Raw genomic sequence first — 20,651 nt, forward strand, 5'->3', positions numbered from 1 at the left:
CCAGCAACTACACTGAATGTGGTCACACCTCTTTGGAGTGCAGTTCGACCGCAATTTCTGCTCTGGTGTACAGGGCGCAACCACTAGGGACCGTCCAAAACCGCTCGATGAAATTCGTACGTGTTCTGAAGCAGCAAAGTGTACTTTGCTTTTTCAGCCCTTCTGTTTCGTGCCCTCTTGTGACATTATCCAAGAGAATGCGACAGTGACAGATGCAAGAATAAAATGCCGAAGAGCTTCCAGTCCGGCAACACCCGTCCACGTTTTTTGAGCACTTTAAGACTGTACCTACCTCTACAGAGACAACCAATGATGAAAGGCCTAGGTCCTGCAGGCAGGCTACGCTGCTGCCCTTGCGCCTGCTAGTATGCATGTTGAATAGCAAGGGTATCAAGGGGTTGCGTATATCCGAGGCTTATTCACGCATATGTCAACGTCGCACTCTTCCGTTAGCAATCCGCAGGAGGGTACGGAACAGCAGGCCCGAAAAAGCATAAACAGCCTTTGCTGCTTCGCATTGTCTTGAAATTTCGTCGAGTGGCTTTTAACGACCCCTAGTAGTAACATCCTGTACAGCAGACCAAAAATTGCGGTCGCATCGCACTTCAGAGGTGTGTGATCACATTCGGTGGGGAAAATAGGGAAGAGTGGGGGAGGGGGTGGTGACGACCTTCCCATTGTGTGGCACATCCGCGATGCTGCTGAGCAGAATGGTAGTGAAATTTGGTTCCACTGTGACATCATTAACCCATAATTTAGACTTGACACGAACTTCTGTGCACTGACCTTTTTTTCCACGTATGTCAGCACATTGCTGTCTGAGTGTCGCCAAGACCGAGCATGACTTCTCAGGACGCCATGCTTTTGTACCATTGGAGAGGAAAGTGGTAGGCATCTTTGAGCCAAATTTCAAATTTTTGCACAGCAATGGGAGACAACTATGGTGTTTTGAAAAAGTGAACTTTTAACTGCGTTGCGCAATATAGAACGACAAAAGAATACCTTCTTCAAAAACAGAGGGAACGGCTACTTCCAAATTGTACAGAAGCCAGGCTACAGTTATAAGAGCCGATGTACTTGAAAGGAGCGCAGTAACTGAGCGGGTGAATAGGATTTGTAGCCTAACCTTGATGTTAATCAACATGTACATTGAGCAAGTTGTAAAGTAAATCTAGGAGAAATTTGGAACAGAAACTGAAATTCGAATAGAAGGAATTAAAACTTTGAGGTTTACCGATGACTTTGCAGTTCTGTCAGGGACGGCTAAGGCCTCAGAAGAGCAATTGAACGGAACAAATAGTGTCTTGAATAGATGTTACAAGACGAATATCAGCAAAAGTAAAACAACGGTAAGGGTAAGAAGTCGAATTAAATCAGCCGATACTACTGAAAGTGGTAAATGGTATTTGTTATTTGGTCAGAAAAGTAACTGATGAAGGCCGGAGTAAGGAGGATATAAAATGCAGTCCAGTAATAGCAAGGAAAATATTTCCAAAAACAAGGAATTCGTCAATATCGAATTTAAATTTAAATATGAGAAAATCTTCAGTAGAACGAAAAACCAGTCCAAAGTTGCAAATTTTACTTTTTTCTATTCGCTCGATGCCTAGTTTCGGGCTGAGACCCGTTTTCAAATCATCCTACAGGGCAGAAAACTAAATTTAAGCTCATTTGTAATACAGGTATTACCTATTTTTAAGCATATGCCAAAAATTCAGAACATATCGTTCCAAGACATACGTAACATAGTCAAAAACGATACGTTCTCCGTTTTTGGCACATGCTTAAAAAACTGGTAATATCTGTATTAAAAATGAGCTTAAATTTGGTTTTCTGTCCTGTAGGATGATTTGAAAATGGGTCTCGGCCCGAAACTAGGCATCGAGTGAATAAAAAAAAGTAAAATTTGCAACTTTGGACTGGTTTTTCGTTGTAGTGATTAACAGAAGTTGCTAACCCACAGGTACTCCAGCATACTGGAAGTTCGTACGGAAATCTTTCCTGGAGGCGTTGTCTGGAGCGTAACCTTTTACAGAAGAGAACGTGGACAAAAAGTAGTTCAGACAAGAAGAGGATAGACGCTTTTGAAGTTTGGAGATACAGAAGAAAGCTGAAATTTATAAGAGTAGAAGAAGAAACTAATGTCGAGGTACTAAGTCGAACTGAGAAAAAAAGAAATTTATGGCACAACCAGGTTAAAAGATGGGATCGATTGATAGGACACATGCTGAGTGATGGAGGAATAGTCCATTTGGTAGCGGAAGAAAGTGTGTGAGATGAAAATTGTAGAGGGAGACGAAGGTTCGCATACAGTACGCAGGTTCAAATGGCTCTAGGCTCCAGTAATTATGCGGAGATGAAGAGACTTAGACAGGATAGATTAGTGCGGAGAGCTGCATAAAACCAATCTTCAACGAAAGACCACGGCAACTATCTACTGGTATCATTCCATGTATCTACTTCACATCTAATATAAACGTAAATCGCTAAATGCGGCCCCCAAAAGACACATAAAATGAAATATGAGTAACATACAATACAAACGAAGTGAATCGTGGTATGAACTATCTGTAGCTGAGTCACAGACCAAGAATTCGATGAAGGAGATGTGGCCCATGTAAATGAAAACAAGCATTTAAATAAAAGACTAGATATTGTGTAGTAAAGCATCGCCTTTTATTCACTGCATTATCAATAAATCTATAGAGTATCAATGGGGAGATGCTGGAGAAGGATATATCACGGAAGTCTAATTGTGAGAAAATCAAAATCCAGACAGAGATTCATTCGAAGAATCGAAAGTATAATTCATTCACGAACTGAAGGGAACGGCAACTCTCGGCATATCGCTGTTGTCAGGGAAAGAATGGGAACAGAAGGAATCGGTAGTGTGCTTTGCAGGCAGACATTCTGGTAATCGCTTGTAGTCGCTTACGGAAACCAATCAAACCTTCACATTAGGTAGGGTGTCGAGATAAAGCAGTGTCATCTCCAAGTACGATAAGATAAAAGAAAGAATTCGACGTAGCAGACATAGATACTTCAGTAATGGTCAGAGATAGAGAATTGAATGACCTAACGACAAACAAGTAATTGAGACACCTTCAACGTTACTAAAATCATTGTGGTAGCTAGATGACCATTTGATTTGTTACCCATTATCTGTGAGATAGACATGTCATCTCCATATCACATAAGAAAATTCAAGCCAATAACAAATGTAAGTACTTTTTAATATCTCATTCTTTTAAATTACTGACTGGAGTAATAGACAGCGGAATACCTTTAAAAAAACTAAGAGTAACTGAACGAATATACTTACGGCATCATAAAAACTATGGGTAGAATGAAGTGTGGCGTTTATTAATAAACGGAAGAAAAACTAAAATCAAAGATGATTTTATAGCATCCGTGGACCTAGTGAAACCCAACACGATGAATCAAATCCTAAAAAGAATCACGGTTAAGTGCAGAGATCATCTACGATATCAACAGGTACCAAACTGGTGTTATTATAGTGGACGAGCCCGTAGAATAACTTTCTGTAAAACTACAGCGATAGTATGGCAGCTTCTAACCATTTCCTTTTAATTTTTATGCTTCAGGGAGAAGAGAAAAAAATGCAGAGAATGGTATTCGGGCTGAGCTTTTTGAATCAAATCCACATTAAAACAGTGATCTTTTTCCTCGGTCAGGAATCTACGACCGCTTGGTTCAGTAGCGGAACAATGAAAAGAGGCTGAGGGCAGAGAGAACAATAAATCTCGATCAAATGTGAAATGAGCATTCTTATCCGTCGTCAAGTAATCTGGACACCAGAAGTACTGATGGATCCGACAGTGTGGCCATTCTGGTACAGAAACAGTAGAGTAACTTGTCTCACTCCTAAAACGGACTGATGTGAACGGATGAAGATAGTCGTGAGGCAAGGCAACACACTAGTAAACTATACTTTCAGGATAAATAGTAAAAAAATCAAACGATAAATAAGGTAAAACAGCTGATTTTAAGGTATAGAATTAATAATAATAATAGCCTACATATCACTAGTGGTTACTGATGTAATGGATTCAAGTAACAAGTGAGTCTTCTGTGGCATTTTCAGTAGCATTAGTAGAGGTAGTAATCGTAGTAGTAGTATAAGTGGCTTTAGTCGTTACTTCCGTAATAGTAGCGACAGTAATAGTTGCCAAAACTTAATGTAAAATAGGTACAAACGGATATCTCAGAAAGAAAAGTTGTGGCTGTTTTTCTGTGAAAGGAAAAGTGACCTCCTTGTGGAAATAGAAAGCGAAAGTCGTAGGAACAGGGAAATGTAGGGAAGAATTAAGCTGTGTCCAATTTACAAAAACCAACACAGAATTTGCCCCATGTGATTTAGGGAAAACACGGAAAACGTAAATCTGGATGACTGGCCGGAGATTTGAACAGAGTCGAAAGTGAGTCCAGTATATTAACACTGCACTACCTAACGGAAAATAAAGCGATACAGAACTGTATGTAGAGGATGTTCGGAAATTCCCGTTACAAACTTCTAGGACTTGTAGAGGGGAGTAAGTAGGAATATTTTGAATGGGAATGGATTTCCGGAAACCTACCGTTTCCGTGCTACAGCCATTTGAAAAGATGTTTGCTAGGTAGGTTTGAAACAGGGTTCAGTATGCTTTTGCGGAAACCCTACGTGATCCTCCTGAATGGTGAAGTCGCCTTTGTCAAGATCGTTATCCAAGATGACTGATTCCACTGCATACTCTTTTCGCCACAATTACCTACCGGCTTCAAGAAAGGGTACCTTCGCCGTCAGCAGCGGTGACTGTGGTGCTGCAAATAGACGCCGCGCACCCAAATTGGAAGAGGTCGTACTGTATTACGTTGAAGAAAGCTCATCATCAAGCACACGATCAATTTCTTTGGCTATCAGTGAGTGGCATTGTAAAACAAGTGACGTACTAGGCCACGCCTAATCAGCTACTTGTAAAAGTGGTCTCATTACCAACATGTTTTCAAATGGCTGTAGCATGGAAACGGTAGATTTAAGGACATGGGTTCCAATTCAAGATATTTACCCACTTCCCTCTACAAGTCTCAGCAGTTTGTAACAGGAAATTCCGAACATCCTACACATTAACGTGAAGACAGTAAAATGTTGGAAATACAATGCATTGAATATGAAAAAATATTGCATATTCAGGTTTAAATTTAGCACACAATTAATCACATTAAAATGAAAATGTTATATTAAACAATTAAATATGTTGAATTGCAATGGTGCATTATTCTTTTGAGGAATCGTACTTCATTGAATGAATAGTAGCAAATACAAAGCAAACATATACAAATGCCAAGCATCTTGGACAACGTACGGTTTCTGGATAAGAAAGGGAAAAACTAAATAGACCCACTGAATAGAGTGAATGGCTTAGCATACTGGCGGAAGTGGAGGAATTCCACATCAAAAAAACTGCGCTACTTTGCTGCGTCAACGTTCCGCCTCTCGCACCAGAAGACTTTGCAGAGAAGTCACTCCAAGCTGATGCAAGAAGCCACTGTTCAGAACGAGTTAAATGTCTTTTGCGTAAGACACTGCAAGCTGATTGTGCTGACACTGTACAAACCGTTACTGAAACATAAGATTTGGTACGCAGGGTGTCCACAACTGAAACGCATGATAATTAATTCAGAGAGATCTGATTCAGTTGTACTAACATTTCTTTGTACCACAAAGTGTGCTGGAAGAACTGAGGCAGATCTCTCTAAATTAATTCAAATAATTCTAAGCACTATGGGACTTAACATCTGAGGTCATCATTCCCCTAGACTTGGAACTACTTAAACCTAAATAACCTAATGACATCACACACATCCATGCCCGAGGCAAGATTCCAACCTCCGACCGTAGCAGCAGCGCGGTTCCGGACTGAAGCGCCTAGAACCGCTCAGCTACAACGGCCGGCTCTAAATTAATTATAGTTTCTAAAAAGCTAAGTTACTACACAGCCAGAGATATGGACCCACTGACACGACGGGGAGGCTAGTTGCACAACGATTATACCTCGCGCTTCAATCCTGTTTTGACTTCAAGGGCAAAAGCCCCTGCTTTTCAAAAAGAATTACAGGCCAGTTTTGCATATACACTGACGGAAAAGATTCGCAACACCAAGAAGGGGCTGTGCGACGTAAACAAAAGCTGGTGGGCGAGCAGACCAGGTTTGTTTTAAATACACTCTGCAACGGTCGTGAGCGTTAGTTACCTTTGAAACTGGACGTGGTGAAGTAACCTTATTCAAGAATGCCTTTAATATGACAAAGACGTAGAAGTAAATATCCTCGGAGCACTAAATCAACTTAAATCGTCCAGACTGTATAGCAATTAGGTTCCTTTCAGAGTATGCTGATGCATTAGGTCCATACTTAACAATCATGTACAACCGTTCGCCCGACGAAAGATCTGTACCCAAAGACTGGAAAGTTGCACAGGTCACACCGATATTCAAGAAAGGCAGGAGGAGTAATTCACTTAATTACAGGCCCATATCATTAACGTCGATATGCAGCAGGATTTTGGAACATATATTGTGTTTGAAAATTATGAATTACCTCGAAGAAAACAGTCTATTGACCAACAGTCATCATGCGTTTAGGAAACATCGTTGTCGTGAAACGCAACTATCTCTTTATTCGCATGAAGTGTTGAGTGCTGTTGACAATGGATTCCAGATCGATTCCGTATTTCTGGATTTCCGGAAGGCTTTTGACGCGGTACCACACAAGCGGCTTGTAGTGAAATTGCGTGCTTATGGAATATCGTCTCAGTTATGTGATTTCCTGTCACAGAGGTCACAGTTCGTAGTAATTGACGGAAAGTCATCGAGTAAAACAGAAGTGATTTCTGGCGTTCCCCAAGGTAGTGTTATAGGCACTTTGTTCTTCCTTATCTATATAAACGATTTGGGAGACAATCTGAGCAACCTTCATAGACTTTTTGCAGATGACGCTGTCATTTTTCGACTAATGAAGTCATCAGAAGGTCAAAACAAATTTCAAAACGATTTAGAAAAGATACATGAATGGTGCGATAATTGGCAGTTGAACCTAAACAACGAAAGTGTGAAGTCATACACACGAGTGCTAAAAGGAATTCGTTAAACTTCGGTTACACGATAAATCAGTCAAATCTAAAGGCCGTAGATTCAACCAAATACCTATGAATTACAATTATGAACAACTTAAATTGGAAAGAATACATAGAAAATGTTGTGGGGAAGAGTAACCAAAGATTGCGTTTTATTGGCAGGACAGTTAGAAAATGTATCAGCTCTACTAAGGAGACTGCCTACACTACGCTTATCCGCCCTCTTTTGGAATACTGCTGCGCGGTGTGGGAACCGTCCCAGATAGGAGTGACAGATTACATCGAAAAAGGTCAAAGAAGGACAGCACGTTTTGTATTATCACGAAATATGGGAGAGAGTGTCACTGAAATGATACAGAATTTGGGCTGGACATAATTAAAAGAAAGGCGTATTTCGTTGCGACGGAATCTTTTCATGGAATTCCAATCACCAACTTTCTCCTCTGAATGCGAAAATATTATTGACACCGACCTCATAGGTTGAAACGATCAGCACGATAAAATAAGGGAAATCAGAGCTCGTACGGAAAGATACAGGTGTTCGTTCTTTCCGCGCTCTATACAAGATTGGAATAACAGAGAATTGTGAAGGTGGTTCGATGAACTCTCTGCCAGGCACTTAAATGTGATTTGCAGAGTATCCATGTAGATGTAGATGTAGATGTAGAAGACGCCATTCCCAGCACCTCACTGAGTTTGAACGAAGTGGTATAATAGGGCTACGAGAAGCTGGATGTTCCTTCTGCGATACTGCAGAAAGACTTGGCAGGAATGTAGTCACTGTGCATGATTGCTGGCAGCGGTGGCCACGAGAATGTACGGACGCAAGAACATCGGGCTCCGGATGCTCACGTGGAACTACACAGAGGGAAGGCTATCGTGTTCCTCGAATGGCTCTGGCCCATAGTACTATATCTGCAGCAGTAATTTGAGCAGCACTTGGTACCACAGTGACACAACGAACTGTTAACAAATCGGTTATTTCAAGGACAGCTCCGAGCCAGACTACCTGTAGCGTGCATTCCACCGACCACAAATAACCGCCATTTGTGACTTGAGTGGTGTCAAGCGAGAACTCATTGGCAGGCAAGTGGAGGTCTGTTCTGTTTTCCGATGAGAATTGGTTGTGCCTTGGTGCCATTGATGGCCGTGTGTTGTTTGGATGGAGACCAGTTGAGAGTCTGCAACAAACATGTCTGCGGGCCAGAAACACTGGACTTTCATCTGGAGTTATGGTCTGAGGTGCGATTTCGTATGACAGGAGGGGCACTCTCGTAGTTATCCCACGCAGCCTGGCAGCAAATTTTTACGTAAATCTGGTGATTCGGCTTGTTGTGCTGCCATTCATGAACAGTATTCCAGGGGGTATTTTTCAACACGATAACGCTTGTCCGCACACCACAAAAAAATGGTTCAAATGGCTCTGAGCACTATGGGACTCAACTGCTGAGGTCATTAGTCCCCTAGAACTTAGAACTAGTTAAACCTAACTAACCTAAGGACATCACACACATCCATGCCCGAGGCAGGATTCGAACCTGCGACCGTAGCGGTCTCGCGGTTCCAGACTGCAGCGCCAGAACCGCGCGGCCACTTCGGCCGGCCGCACACCACAGTTTTTACCCAACATGTTCTACAGAGTGCCGACATGTTGCCTTGGCCTGCACGATTACCAGTTCGGTCTCCAATGGAGCACGTATGGGACATCATCGGACGACAACTCCAGCGTTATCGACAACCAGCATTAACCATCCCTATATTGACCGACCAAGTGCAAGCGGCATGGATCTCCATCCCACAATCTGACATCCGGCACCTGCACAATACTGTGCACGTACGTTTGCATGCTTGCACACAGCATCCTAGCGGTTACCCCGCTTATTGATGTACCAGCATTTCACATTTGCAAATGGCTTATCTCGCCCTTACATTAACCTGCGATCGTTTAATGTTAATCACTTAAATCCTAGGCAAATGTATTATCTAAATCTCATTACTCTTAATTAAGCGTATTGTGGTTTTGTAATTTTTCTCCGTCAGCGTATATCGCCGATTTTGGACGGGCATTATCGGCCACCACCAAGAGAAGGTTACGAGGGGAGGTCTACGCCAGCCTACGAATTTCGTCCAAATTTATGCTATACGCTGGGCTTGAGCAGAAATGAAAGTGACAGAATTTGGAGATCCAAATGGTCAAGCGTTTACAAAAAAGTTTTTGGCGCGGATTGGGCGATGTTTGAACCATTGATGTCACTTCCCATGCAGCTGTTGGCGTAGCTGAAAAAGTATAGAACGATAATCCGAGCATCAAGGGGTAGAGCCCCTATGTGGAAACTTCTTTTCATTGTCAGTTTTTAAGTTACTTGTACAGCAAATACAAGACTGAGACTCAGATAAGCACGACATGACCATCTGCCTATCAATATCAGATTATCACTAGATAACTATATTTTTCAGACGCATCACACTTTCATATTCTGATAACTAACAGGATATGTAGTTGATAATATCAATGTCTCAAGTGCGCCAGTAATTATTTAGTAAATTATTTTCTTCGTTTTCGTCAGATCTAGTTCTAGCTTTCTTAGATTAAAAAACTCATTACAGAAACAACGGCGTATTGCTTTGTTGCGCAATTTCTATGCACGGGAGAAATTGTCTTCATGGTTGGCACTTTTTATCTACTGCAGTTACTTCGTTGCATCTTTAACCTTCAAAAGAGAAACAGTTGTTAGTTCGAAAAAGTGAACGGTTGGGGGAACAAGGAATTGTAGAGTTACAGTCTTCATCTCACGCAGGATACTTTTGAGTTACTTGCATAAGGGCTGGTCACGTGGATTGCCTTGCGGACTGGCCGGTAACATTGCAAATGGTTCAAATGGCTCTGAGCACTATGGGACTTAACTGCTTTGGTCATCAGTCCCCTAGAACTTAGAACTAATTAAACCTAAGGACATCACACACATCCATGCCCGAGGCAGGCTTCGAACCTGCGACCGTAGCGGACGCGCGGCTCCAGACTGTAGCGCCTAGAACCGCTCGACCACTAGGGCCGGCGGTAACATTCCAGCCACGTATAGGTTCACATTCGCCCTTTGAACAACAAATGCAACACGGTTTGTGAGTCACACATATAACCGACAAACGACAGTAATAGATATATTTGGTTTCTGTCCTTTAGGACATGTCCGCAGGAACAGACATCATTTTGGTCCAGCAACCAGAATGAATTAAGGCACAAACTAATTGTAGGCATTGGCTGCCAGAAGGCATTGATTTAAATCTGTTGGGAAGGTTGAAAATTTCTGCCGGACCGAAATTTGTACCCGGATCTTCTGTTTAAGAGCCATATGCGGTGACCACTGAGCCATCTGGACACAGTGGACATCGCAACTGCACGGACTACTTTAGCCCATCTCTCGTAAGACCCAAATTCCCAACCTATCCACACACTACTGAAGTAGTGCTCTTTGCCCATTATCCTCATTACTCGCGGCATATTGCCGACTCCTGTAAGAGTTTGAGCCTGGTGTGCATGCGCACGAAAGAGATCATTGAACGTCCTCGCCTTTATTATATATATGTGGTGTCTGTTCTTTCGGACATGGGAAATGGATCCTTGCACATGCGACGACAACTGAGTCTGGATGGCGCAGTGATCAGGGCATCTGCTTAGTAAGCGGCAAACCCAGGTTCGAATCCCAGTCCGACACAAATTTTCAACCTTCCTCATTGATTTAAATCCATGTCTGCTCGCTACCAATGCCTATAATTCTGTTGTGTCTTCAACCAGGTAACTTGAATAAGGAAAGCCTGGAAGGAAAAGACCCTTCAGTAGTAAAACTATGGGGACTCCAGGCCACTGTAGCGCCTCTCCTGGGCTCGTGACCATATGGGCTGGACCCTAGACAACGAGAAAACCATGGTCTGGTCAGACGAGTCCGGATTTCAGTTGGTAAGGGCTGTTGGTTGGGTTCGAGTGTGGCGCAGACCCCACGAAGACATGAACCTTGTTTTCAACAAGGCAAGTGCAAGCTGAAATGGCTCCATAATGGTGTGGGCTGTGTTCACCCTGAATGGACTGGATCCTCTGGTCCAACTGAACCGATCGTTAACTGGCAGTGGTTATGTTCGGCTACTTGGAGACCATTTGTTCCCAAACAACGATGGCATTATTACAGATGACAATGCGCCATGTCACCGACCACAATTGTTCGCGATTGGTTTGAAGAACATTCTGGACAATTCAGGTGAATGATTTGGCCAGCTAGATCGCCCGACATGAATCCTATCGACCCTTTACAGGGCATAATCGAGGGGTCAGTTCATGCACAAAATCCTGCACCGGCAACACTTTCGTAATTATGGACAGCTATAGAGGCAGCATGGTTCGATATTCCTGCAGGGGTTTTCTAAGAACTTACTGAGTCCACGGTATGTCCAGTTGCTGCACTACGTCGGGAAAAAGGAGCTCCGACACGATATTGGGAGGTATCCCCTGATTTTTCTCACCTCGTTGTATGTCTGAGTCCTGTTCAAATTTAATGATAAATCTTCGATGTTTTCAAGTCTCTACTGTTCCGATGCATTGGAACTCCCGCGAGCGCCTCAGCCGCTGGCACTTCTGGTGGTGCGACTATCGCGCGTCCAAAATGGTGCCGTCTGCCTTCTGCCGCGGAGTGACGTCACGAGTTATCTTACAGCCACCAGTTGGAAACCTGCTGCGACCATCGGCGGAATCCTCCCTCCCCTACCCCCCCCCCCCCCCCCCCCCGCCGCCCTTCCACCCAAAGGAGCCCTAATTGGACATATTTGTTTTCGGGGGCTCACCACCATCAGTGGTGTCGTCTACCATCGGGTGATCTTATGTGCTAAGAAGTCGCCTGCTCTGGTCTGTGAACCGTGATGTACCTCGCTGCAGGACTGCTGGGTAGCTTCATTCATTATCCAGAAACACTTCGTTCGTGATTCAGGAAACAGTTGGTATGGCTGGCCAAAGGCAAGTTGGCTGTCTCATGTTTATGACTGTGCTGTCTCCAATCTTATCGGTTGCTGTATTTCATCGGAGTTCAATTTGAGGACAAGATATAAATTTTATTGACTATGTTCATAAATGTGAATGGTTTTTTTTGTACAAAGGTTTTTTTTTTTTTAATTGAGGCTTAATGTCATTCATGTTACAGCAGTATTTTTCTGTAAGTGGATAATCACAGATTTAAAAATTTGTGTAACAACCTTGTTTTAAAACTTCCTGGCAGATTAAAACTGTGTGCCTGTCCGAGACTCGAACTCGGGACCTTCGCCTTTTGCGGGCAACTGCTCTACCAACTGAGCTACCAAAGCACGACTCACGCTCCGTCCTCAGAGCTCTACTTCCGCCAGTACCTCGTCTCCTACCTTCCAAACTTCACAGAAGCTCTCCTGCGAACCTTACAGGACTAGCACTCCTGGAAAACCTTGTTTTACCATCGTGTCTTTCACAAATTATTGTTGTTACATTTTGTAATTGGTGAGGAAGTTAATGAAATACATCCATTTTACTGTTTTAAAATTATCCACAACTGTTTTTTAAATAACGAGACACACAGAAGCAATTGTATGCAACACGCCATGATAAGAGGACGTGTAAAACAGAGGAACCCTAGTAAGTGTTTTAAATGGTAGAGAAGTGGCATGCACGAGGGTCCAACAGCGCCCTCTTTTGTGTGACCGGACACGTCAGCGTTATGCAACCCTCAGTCGGTGCGGAGGCGTCATAAGAAGTGGAATCCTGTAACCAAGTACCACCATGGCTCGCCGACATCACGGGGTGGAGTATCGGCATGTGAGTGCGTTCGAGCGGGACAGAATGATTTTTCACTGGGAAGCGGGTCCCATTCTGTGGCATTGCGGCCTGTACAGGACACGCTGCTCCAACAGTGAGGCGTATGTGGAACCAGTGGAGAAGAGAGCACCGTCAGTTTACTGGACGACACAGCACGAGATGAACGTCACCTTCTTCGCTTGGCCGTAACGGACAGAACAGCTTCGTCCCTACATTTGGCGCGACATTGAAGCACTGCAACGGGTGTGGACACGTCTGGCTCGATGCCGTCTTCTGAGAGCTGGACTGGTGGCACGCATGTCACTGCGTTGGTTTCCATCGACCAGAACCCACCAACGCCGCAGAGACTAATGTACACGTGAACGCCGGAACTGGCGTGCTAATGCGTTCTCGGAAGAGTCCCACTTCAGTTTGTCCTACAATGATGGCCTCATACGCCTTCGACGCCGCTGTGGTGAACGCAGTCGGGCGGACCGTATTGTTGAGCGGCATAGCGGACAAACGCCAAATGTGATGGTATGGGGCGCCATTGCCTATAACAAGAGATCCCACCTCCCACGTCTGGAGACAAATCGGGATACAGCCACTTCAGGGAGGTTTTACAGCTCGAGGCACTGTCCTTTCTACAGGTCGTTCCACATGCCAGATTTCAGCAGGAGAAGGCCCGTCCCCATGTAGCGAGGAATGTGCAAGCCTTCTTCGAAGAGCGACGGGTACCACTGCTTCCCTGGCCTGCCCGTTCGCCTGACATGTCGCCCTTCCAGCAATTCTGGGACATGGTCGGTCGGCAACTTGTTCGTTCAGGTCCTCTTGCAGCTACAGTTGAAGCTTTGTGGTCGCGCCTAGAAACCGTGTGGCAAAGTATTCCCCAACATCATATCCTGATGCTCTCTGGTACAATGCCACGACGTCTAGCGACTCTGATTGAAGCGTATGGTGCCGCTAGTCCGTACTGAATTACCAGAGTCACTTGCACGTACAGGTCTGTAAATCTTATCATTTGTGTAGTGTCATGTCCCTAATCAGTGGAATAAATTTTATTGTGATCAGATCTCTCGATCTTGGTGTTTCACTTTCTCCAAAGAGTAGTGCATTTAAATTGAGCGAGAGTTTTGGAAATACAATTTTAATGTGTTTTGAAAAAAAAGTATCACACTCACTTCAACCTAGCCCTCCATTCACTTACTCCTTAACACAAATGTTTCATAATCTGTCCTTTTAGCTAGAGGACTGGTACTATTTTCGTTTCTATAGTTGCACTGTCTGCAGAAAGGACAATATTTTAATCCTCTGACAACACAAATGTATGATATATCAGAAACAATAAATGATCCAAATAAGACCCTGTGTTATATCACACCTGATCACTTTAAAGTCTGGGAACCACGGCAGTGCGATCATCATGAAACTGGTGCATTCTACTTTCTATCGCACATCTACCTTTATAGCTACAAACTTGCCGTGTTCACTATTCCAATAACATTCCATCCTTTATATGAGAATATTGTGGTTGAAACATTCAAAAGCCTTAGATGAGTCTTAAAATATTGCGAATAATAGCAGATCCAGGTTTATTGATTCTGCTTCATTATCCCTCAAGGCAAATAGAGCTCGATGACTGTTCCATCTACAAAGGCACAGCAATGTCTTTGGATGACAGTAAAACAGATATAAATTATGAAATAATGGAAGAATTGCATTCTGTCATTTTTTTGCCTCCCTTGCACGTGTCTGGTACTATGTGTATGGACAGAACCATAATTTGTACCAATACAGGGCCATTCTGCACATTCCATGACATATCCCTCCGCCCATATGCTCTCAAAGACTTTCGTACGACCATTTCTAAAAACTATGAAAGAAAAAAACTCGTACATGCCTGTTTTTGTGGCCTTATGAGCGTGCTTATTATTTTACCGTCAGTTGTGTGTCAGTCCCGCCATGGACTCAAAATCATTCCAAAAAATATTTTGTATATTGCGTTGAGTACTCACATTACAGGATGCAGCAAGTGCCAAGACGAAAATGGCACCAAATGACAAGCAGAAACCGTCCATTTTGCGTGAAATGTTTCTAATCGTGGGAAACTTCAGACTGCGCTGACAAGGAAGATTTCTCAAGCCCTTTATAACTGAAAGTCAACCTCATAAGAGCGCCGCGTTCTAACGATATCTGACACTTGAAGCTGATTCAGTGAAATAATGTTGCTTGGTGATCAAAGAAGAGATAGGAACGAGTGCTATCCTTTTTGACGCCACCGTATATGTATGGTCGTTACATAAAGGTACCAGGATAAGAAAATGTTATCTCGGTTTATTTATCTCGTGCTCACACAAGTTCACTCTTGACCCGGGTGAGATCGTATCTACACTAATGGCCATTAAAACTGCTACACCACAAAGATGAATTGCTACTGACGCGAAATTTGACAGATAGGAAGAAGATGCTGTGATATGCAAATGATTAGCTTTTCAGAGCATTCACACAAGGTTGGCGCCGTTCGCGACACCTACAACGTGCTGACATGAGTAAAGTTTCCAACCGATTTCTCATACACAAACAGCAGTTGACCGGTGTTGCCTGGTGAAACGTTGTTGTGATGCCTCGTGTAAGGAGGAGAAATGCGTACCATCACGTTTCCGACTTTGATAAAGGTCGGATTGCAGCCTATCGCGACTGCGGTTTATCGTATCGCGACAGTGCTGCTGGCGTTGGTCGAGATCCAATGACTGTTAGCATAATATGGAATCGGTGGGTTCAGGAGGGTAATACGGAACGCCGTGCTGGACCCCAACTGCCTCGTCTCACTAGCAGTCGAGATTGCAGGCACCTTATCCGCATGACTGTAACGGATCGTGCAGCCACGTCTCGATCCCTGAGTCAACAGGTAGGGACGTTTGCAAGTCAACAATCATCTGCACGAACAGTTCGACGACGTTTGCAGCACCATGGACTATAAGCTCGGAGACCATGGCTGCGGCTACCCTTGACGCTGCATCACAGACAGGAGCGCCTGCGATGGTGTACTCAACGACGAACCTGGATGCATGAATGGCAAAACGTCATTTTTTCGGATGAATCCAGGTTCTGTTTACAGCATCATGATGGTCGCATCCGTGTTTGGCGACATGGCGGTGATCGCACATTGGAAGCGTGTATTCGTCATCGCTATACTGGCGCATCACCCGGCTTGATGGTATGGGGTGCCATTGGTTACACATCTTGGTCACCTCTTGTTCGCATTGTCGGCACTCTGAACAGTGGACGTTACATTTCAGATGTGTTACGACCCGTTTCTCTACCCTTCATTCCCTGCGAAACCCTACATTTCAGCAGGATAATGCACGACTGTATGTTGCAGGTCCTGTACGGGCCTTTCTGGATACAGAAAATGTTCGACTGCTACCCTGGCCAGCACATTCTCCAGATCTCTCACCAATTGAAAACGTCTGGTCAATGGTGGCCGAGCAACTGGCTCGTCACAATACACCAGTCACTACTCTTGATGAATTGTGTTATCGTGTTGAAGCTGCATGGGCAGCTGTACTTGTACATGCCATCCAATCTCTGTTTGACTCAATGCCCAGGCGTATCAAGGCCGTTATTACGGCCAGAGGTGGTTGTTCTGGGTACTTATTTCTCAGGAACTATGCACCCAAATTGCGTGAAATTGTAATCACAGATCAGTTCTAGTATAATATATTTGTCCATTGAACACCCTTTTATCATCTGCATTTCGTATTGGTGTAGCAATTTTAATGGCCTGTAGTGTACTTCGTGAGTGTTGTTACCTGTTACACCACCGCTGTCAATATTATGTTTTCCGGGTATGGAATGCCACTTTTTGAAGCTACTGAGGAACCACCTGTGTGCGTTCAGTATCCCCTGGTGTTAGATACTGGAAATACAGTATGTCTATAGATCGTTAACTACAATTAGACTTTGTAAACAGATACTTTCGTCGCGTGTGAGAACTCTTAAAGCTTTTTAAATAAAAAATGTTCTTAACATTCAACATTTTTACTCCTCAGGACTACATGTTTATTTCGGAGAACAGACACGCTAGCCGGCCGCTGTGGCCGAGTTGTTCTAGGCGTTTCAGTCCGGAACCGCGCTCCTGCTACGGTCGCAGGTTCGAATCCTGCCTCGGGCATGGATGTATGTGATGTCCTTAGGTTAGTTAGGTTTAAGTAGTTCTAAGTCTAGGGTGCTGATGACCTCAGATATTAAAGCCCATAGTGCTTAGAGCCGTTTGAACCATTTTGAGGCAAATGTGGTAGATCACAACTTCCGGTCCGGGTAGTACAGGAAAATAGTCTGATGATAGGCACAAAGCCTCTCCATATACCCCGCTCTGGAAGTCCCGATGTCTGGTTTTCACACAGTTTGGAGGCCAAACAAAACAAGTGGCAGCATGAAAGTCCAAATGTTTTCATAGCACATGAGCGCGGCCTTTAATGTTCTGTGCCTTCGCTCCACCATCCTGTTACTCGATGGATGGTGTTGTACAATGGTGATAAAATCCGGACAGTTTGGACATCTCAAGGAACAGAACTGAGTCAGACTGCCGTCCTTGGACCATGTTGATCTACGATGGGCAGCCGAACCATACTATCCATGTTAACAAAAAGGTTCTTGCTACCGTTTCTGCTGATATGTGTGTGATGGTGCTGCCTTGGACGATTGAGTACACCTGTCAATGGCAGTCAGTAAGTAGACGAAAACCATCAGAGGGAGAGAGTGGTACCACAATATTTAAATGAACATGTGAGAATCGGTCTGCCATCTCTGGAAACTCTCCGACCTGCTTATGCAGACATCTGCCCACCTTGCATTGCCAGCCTGCTACACACTCTCTCGCCCACCTAGAGCAATCCTTCTTAATGTTGGGACATAAGAATCTGTCACCGGTTTTACGCTTGTGTTCACGCTAGAGTGATTAAAGTTATCAAACAGTCTTTCACAGTCCTTCAGGTATGAAAGGTCTGGGTTTGGCTTTAGACACATTGCACCACATCATAACATTCGCCCGGTAGCCGTACATGCTTAATCTGCAGTCCTGTTGAGCTCTTTTGCAAAAGGTCCTTTAATTGGCCATCGATAGCCTATGCCTTGGTGAGTTGCTCATAATCAACAGTGTATGTAATGGCTCCAATATGTGAAGAAATTCGGGCACTGCGTTGTCGACTCCTCTAATGTGCGTCAGTCATGTCGTGAATTGGCTGATACATTCTAGTGGTCGGTATTGCTTTGAAGAGGAACTGTCTTTGCCTTTACCAAAACCAAAAGTTATCAGTTTGTGGTCCATATATACGGTAAATAGTTTGGCCTCCACATAGGTCGAAAGTGTTTCATAAACAGCTAGTAGCTTACGGTTAACATCTGCTTCATCTGACCTGTGACGCCGTGAGACTCCATGAGAAAAACTAATGGTTGCAGCTGCTTTTGCACCAATTGATGGAAAGTGACTCTAAATGCCTGTTGCCTGGCGTCTACTGTCACTGCTAGCAGAACATGATGAAAGGGACAGGCCAAAAGAACTACTTTTCCTAAGATGGCGTTTGCGTGGTTAGAAGCCTATTGCATTTCCTACATCCATGGCAGCAGTCATCATCATGTGCTGTCTGCGGTGAAGCCATCAGCGGCGCTCACACCGTACCTGCTCCTTGTCGGTGTCAACAATACAAGCTGAGGACTCCAAGGAATCTTCTCAATTGATGATAATCTGTCGGTCAAGGCATGTCCTTTCTGACATCGATCTTGTCTTTTAGAGGACAAATGCCGACCCCTGACACTCAGTAAGCTAAAACGTTACTTGTTTCTGCAACAGTATTGACTTGTTGATTATTGTACCATACTTGCCGGGCCAGTCAAATACCGCTTTGAACTGTTCCTTGTGTACCATCAGATTAGTGGAGAATACCAGTATGTCGACGAGGTACATAAAGCAGAGCTGTAGTCCTCAGAGGACGCTGCCACGTTTTTGTGGCGTTTTTCAGCCTCAACCGCATTTGTAACTATTCGAATAACGTGAATAGAGTTGTTACAGAGATTTTCAGAACGTCTTATCCCGCCACCAGTATTTGATTGTAAGCCTTGTTTCAATCTGTGACACAAAATTGTGGTTCTCGCTAGCTCATTGGTGAAATCTCTAACAGTCGGCACTGGATACCACTTTGCATTTGTGCGTGCATTTAATTTGTGGTGATCCCTGCGGGGCCTTCATGTGCTGTCTTTTTCTTGACTAGATGCATCGGCGATGCTCACGAGCTTTCTGACCTACGCACAACCCCTTGCTTGCAGCATATTCTCGAATTCTACTTCTGCTGCAGCAAAATGCTCACACGCTTAACTTCGTGGCCACTGTGATACCCATTGGCCGGATACAGTCTTAATGTGGTGGACTGTGTTGTGAGCTGCACTTTTACTTCAACTCCGATCACTGGGGTCCTCTACCTGTTTATACAAACTGCAGCTTAGGCTCATGGTGCTCACAGTGCTTCATCCTAAAGAACCTGTCACAACGTTTCCACCTCCAACCACTAGTGACTGAACAAATCCACGCCTACTATGGGTTCCACCACATACGCTACCACAAAGTTCCACCCACACTTTCTACTAAACCCGAGATCCACTTCTGCCTCAAGTCGTACTGTTGGCCGCCATCCCGTGTACGAGACTGGTTCATGTTGCTCTCTTTCCATGAGTGACTGGCAATGTGCTGACGTCTGACCTGGTGTCGACCAGAAAGCAACGACCTGTCCTGCAGCCTCTGACATACACCCTCCATGACCACGTTGGCATGTAGTCATGGTTACTCACTTGTCTGGTGGTCACGGTTATCATCGATTCTCCGGTTGTGGCGCTTCCGTTGGCTACACGACCCGCCACGCATATTGCTGGCCGCCGACGCCATTTGGGTAGGTACACAGGGACGTCCATCTTGTGGCCCGTTCGCCGTTCTTTGGTGTGATGTCACGTGTGTTCGAATGCTGTTGAAATTGCTCGTCAATATTTTATAAAGTTTTAGTCTTCAGCTACTTATTTTAAAATTTATTTGTGTTAATATTTGCTGTAAAAGTAACTTATTTGTGGATTTTCATTAATCTCAGCCTTTCTTCCTGCGTTATTGACTCGAATGGTCTGTCATTCGTGAGTGTGCTCACGTGGTTCGTCCAAGCCTCACGCCTCAGTAGTGTGTTTACATTTTGCGGCGTGCAGTTGCAGCTGTAGCGGCTATAAAACTAAGTATTGACAAAGTTATTTGTGCGCTGTTGTACAGTTATTAAATTTAACAGTTTTCAGCGGTGTTTCGTGCTGTTTCTGGTGAAATAACGGTTTAATAAACTTTTGGAAACGTTCGCTTTCTGTGTGTTTTTTAGAGTTTCCTCCGCGTTAAGTAAAGTTCATGGTTTAGGTTTCAAGGTTTCAGCTGACGTTTCTTATTGTTTCTACTGAAATATTTCAGTAAAATTTTCATTCAGTGTTTTAACTTCGTTGAGTGTTCCAGTAGCCACTTGAAGTTTTGGTTTTCGCTAGTAATTTTGTGAAGTTTTGTTGGTATTGGTATTAGTTGTGATTTAGTAGTGTTCTACAAGTAGTTGCTTTCTTAGTAGAGAGAGAATTTCGAGACCGCTTTTGTTAGTTCTATAAATAGTTCTACTGGTGTAACTGAACCTACGTAACGTAGATGTG

General features: G+C 43.9%; 1 protein-coding gene across 1 annotated transcript in view; it reads right to left on the minus strand.

Moving 5' to 3' along the window:
• Nucleotides 1-15,013, minus strand: part of LOC124805664 (acetylcholinesterase-like) — a 104,264-nt gene extending 89,251 nt beyond the window's left edge. Inside the window, exon 1 of the mRNA XM_047266232.1 lies at nt 14,951-15,013. Within this exon, the coding sequence (XP_047122188.1) occupies nt 14,951-15,013 (63 nt within the window). The remainder of the gene's footprint in view (nt 1-14,950) is intronic.
• Nucleotides 15,014-20,651: the final 5,638 nt, after the last annotated feature.

Source organism: Schistocerca piceifrons, chromosome 7 (genome assembly GCF_021461385.2).
Source record: "Schistocerca piceifrons isolate TAMUIC-IGC-003096 chromosome 7, iqSchPice1.1, whole genome shotgun sequence".
In the NCBI taxonomy this organism is placed as follows: domain Eukaryota; kingdom Metazoa; phylum Arthropoda; class Insecta; order Orthoptera; family Acrididae; genus Schistocerca; species Schistocerca piceifrons.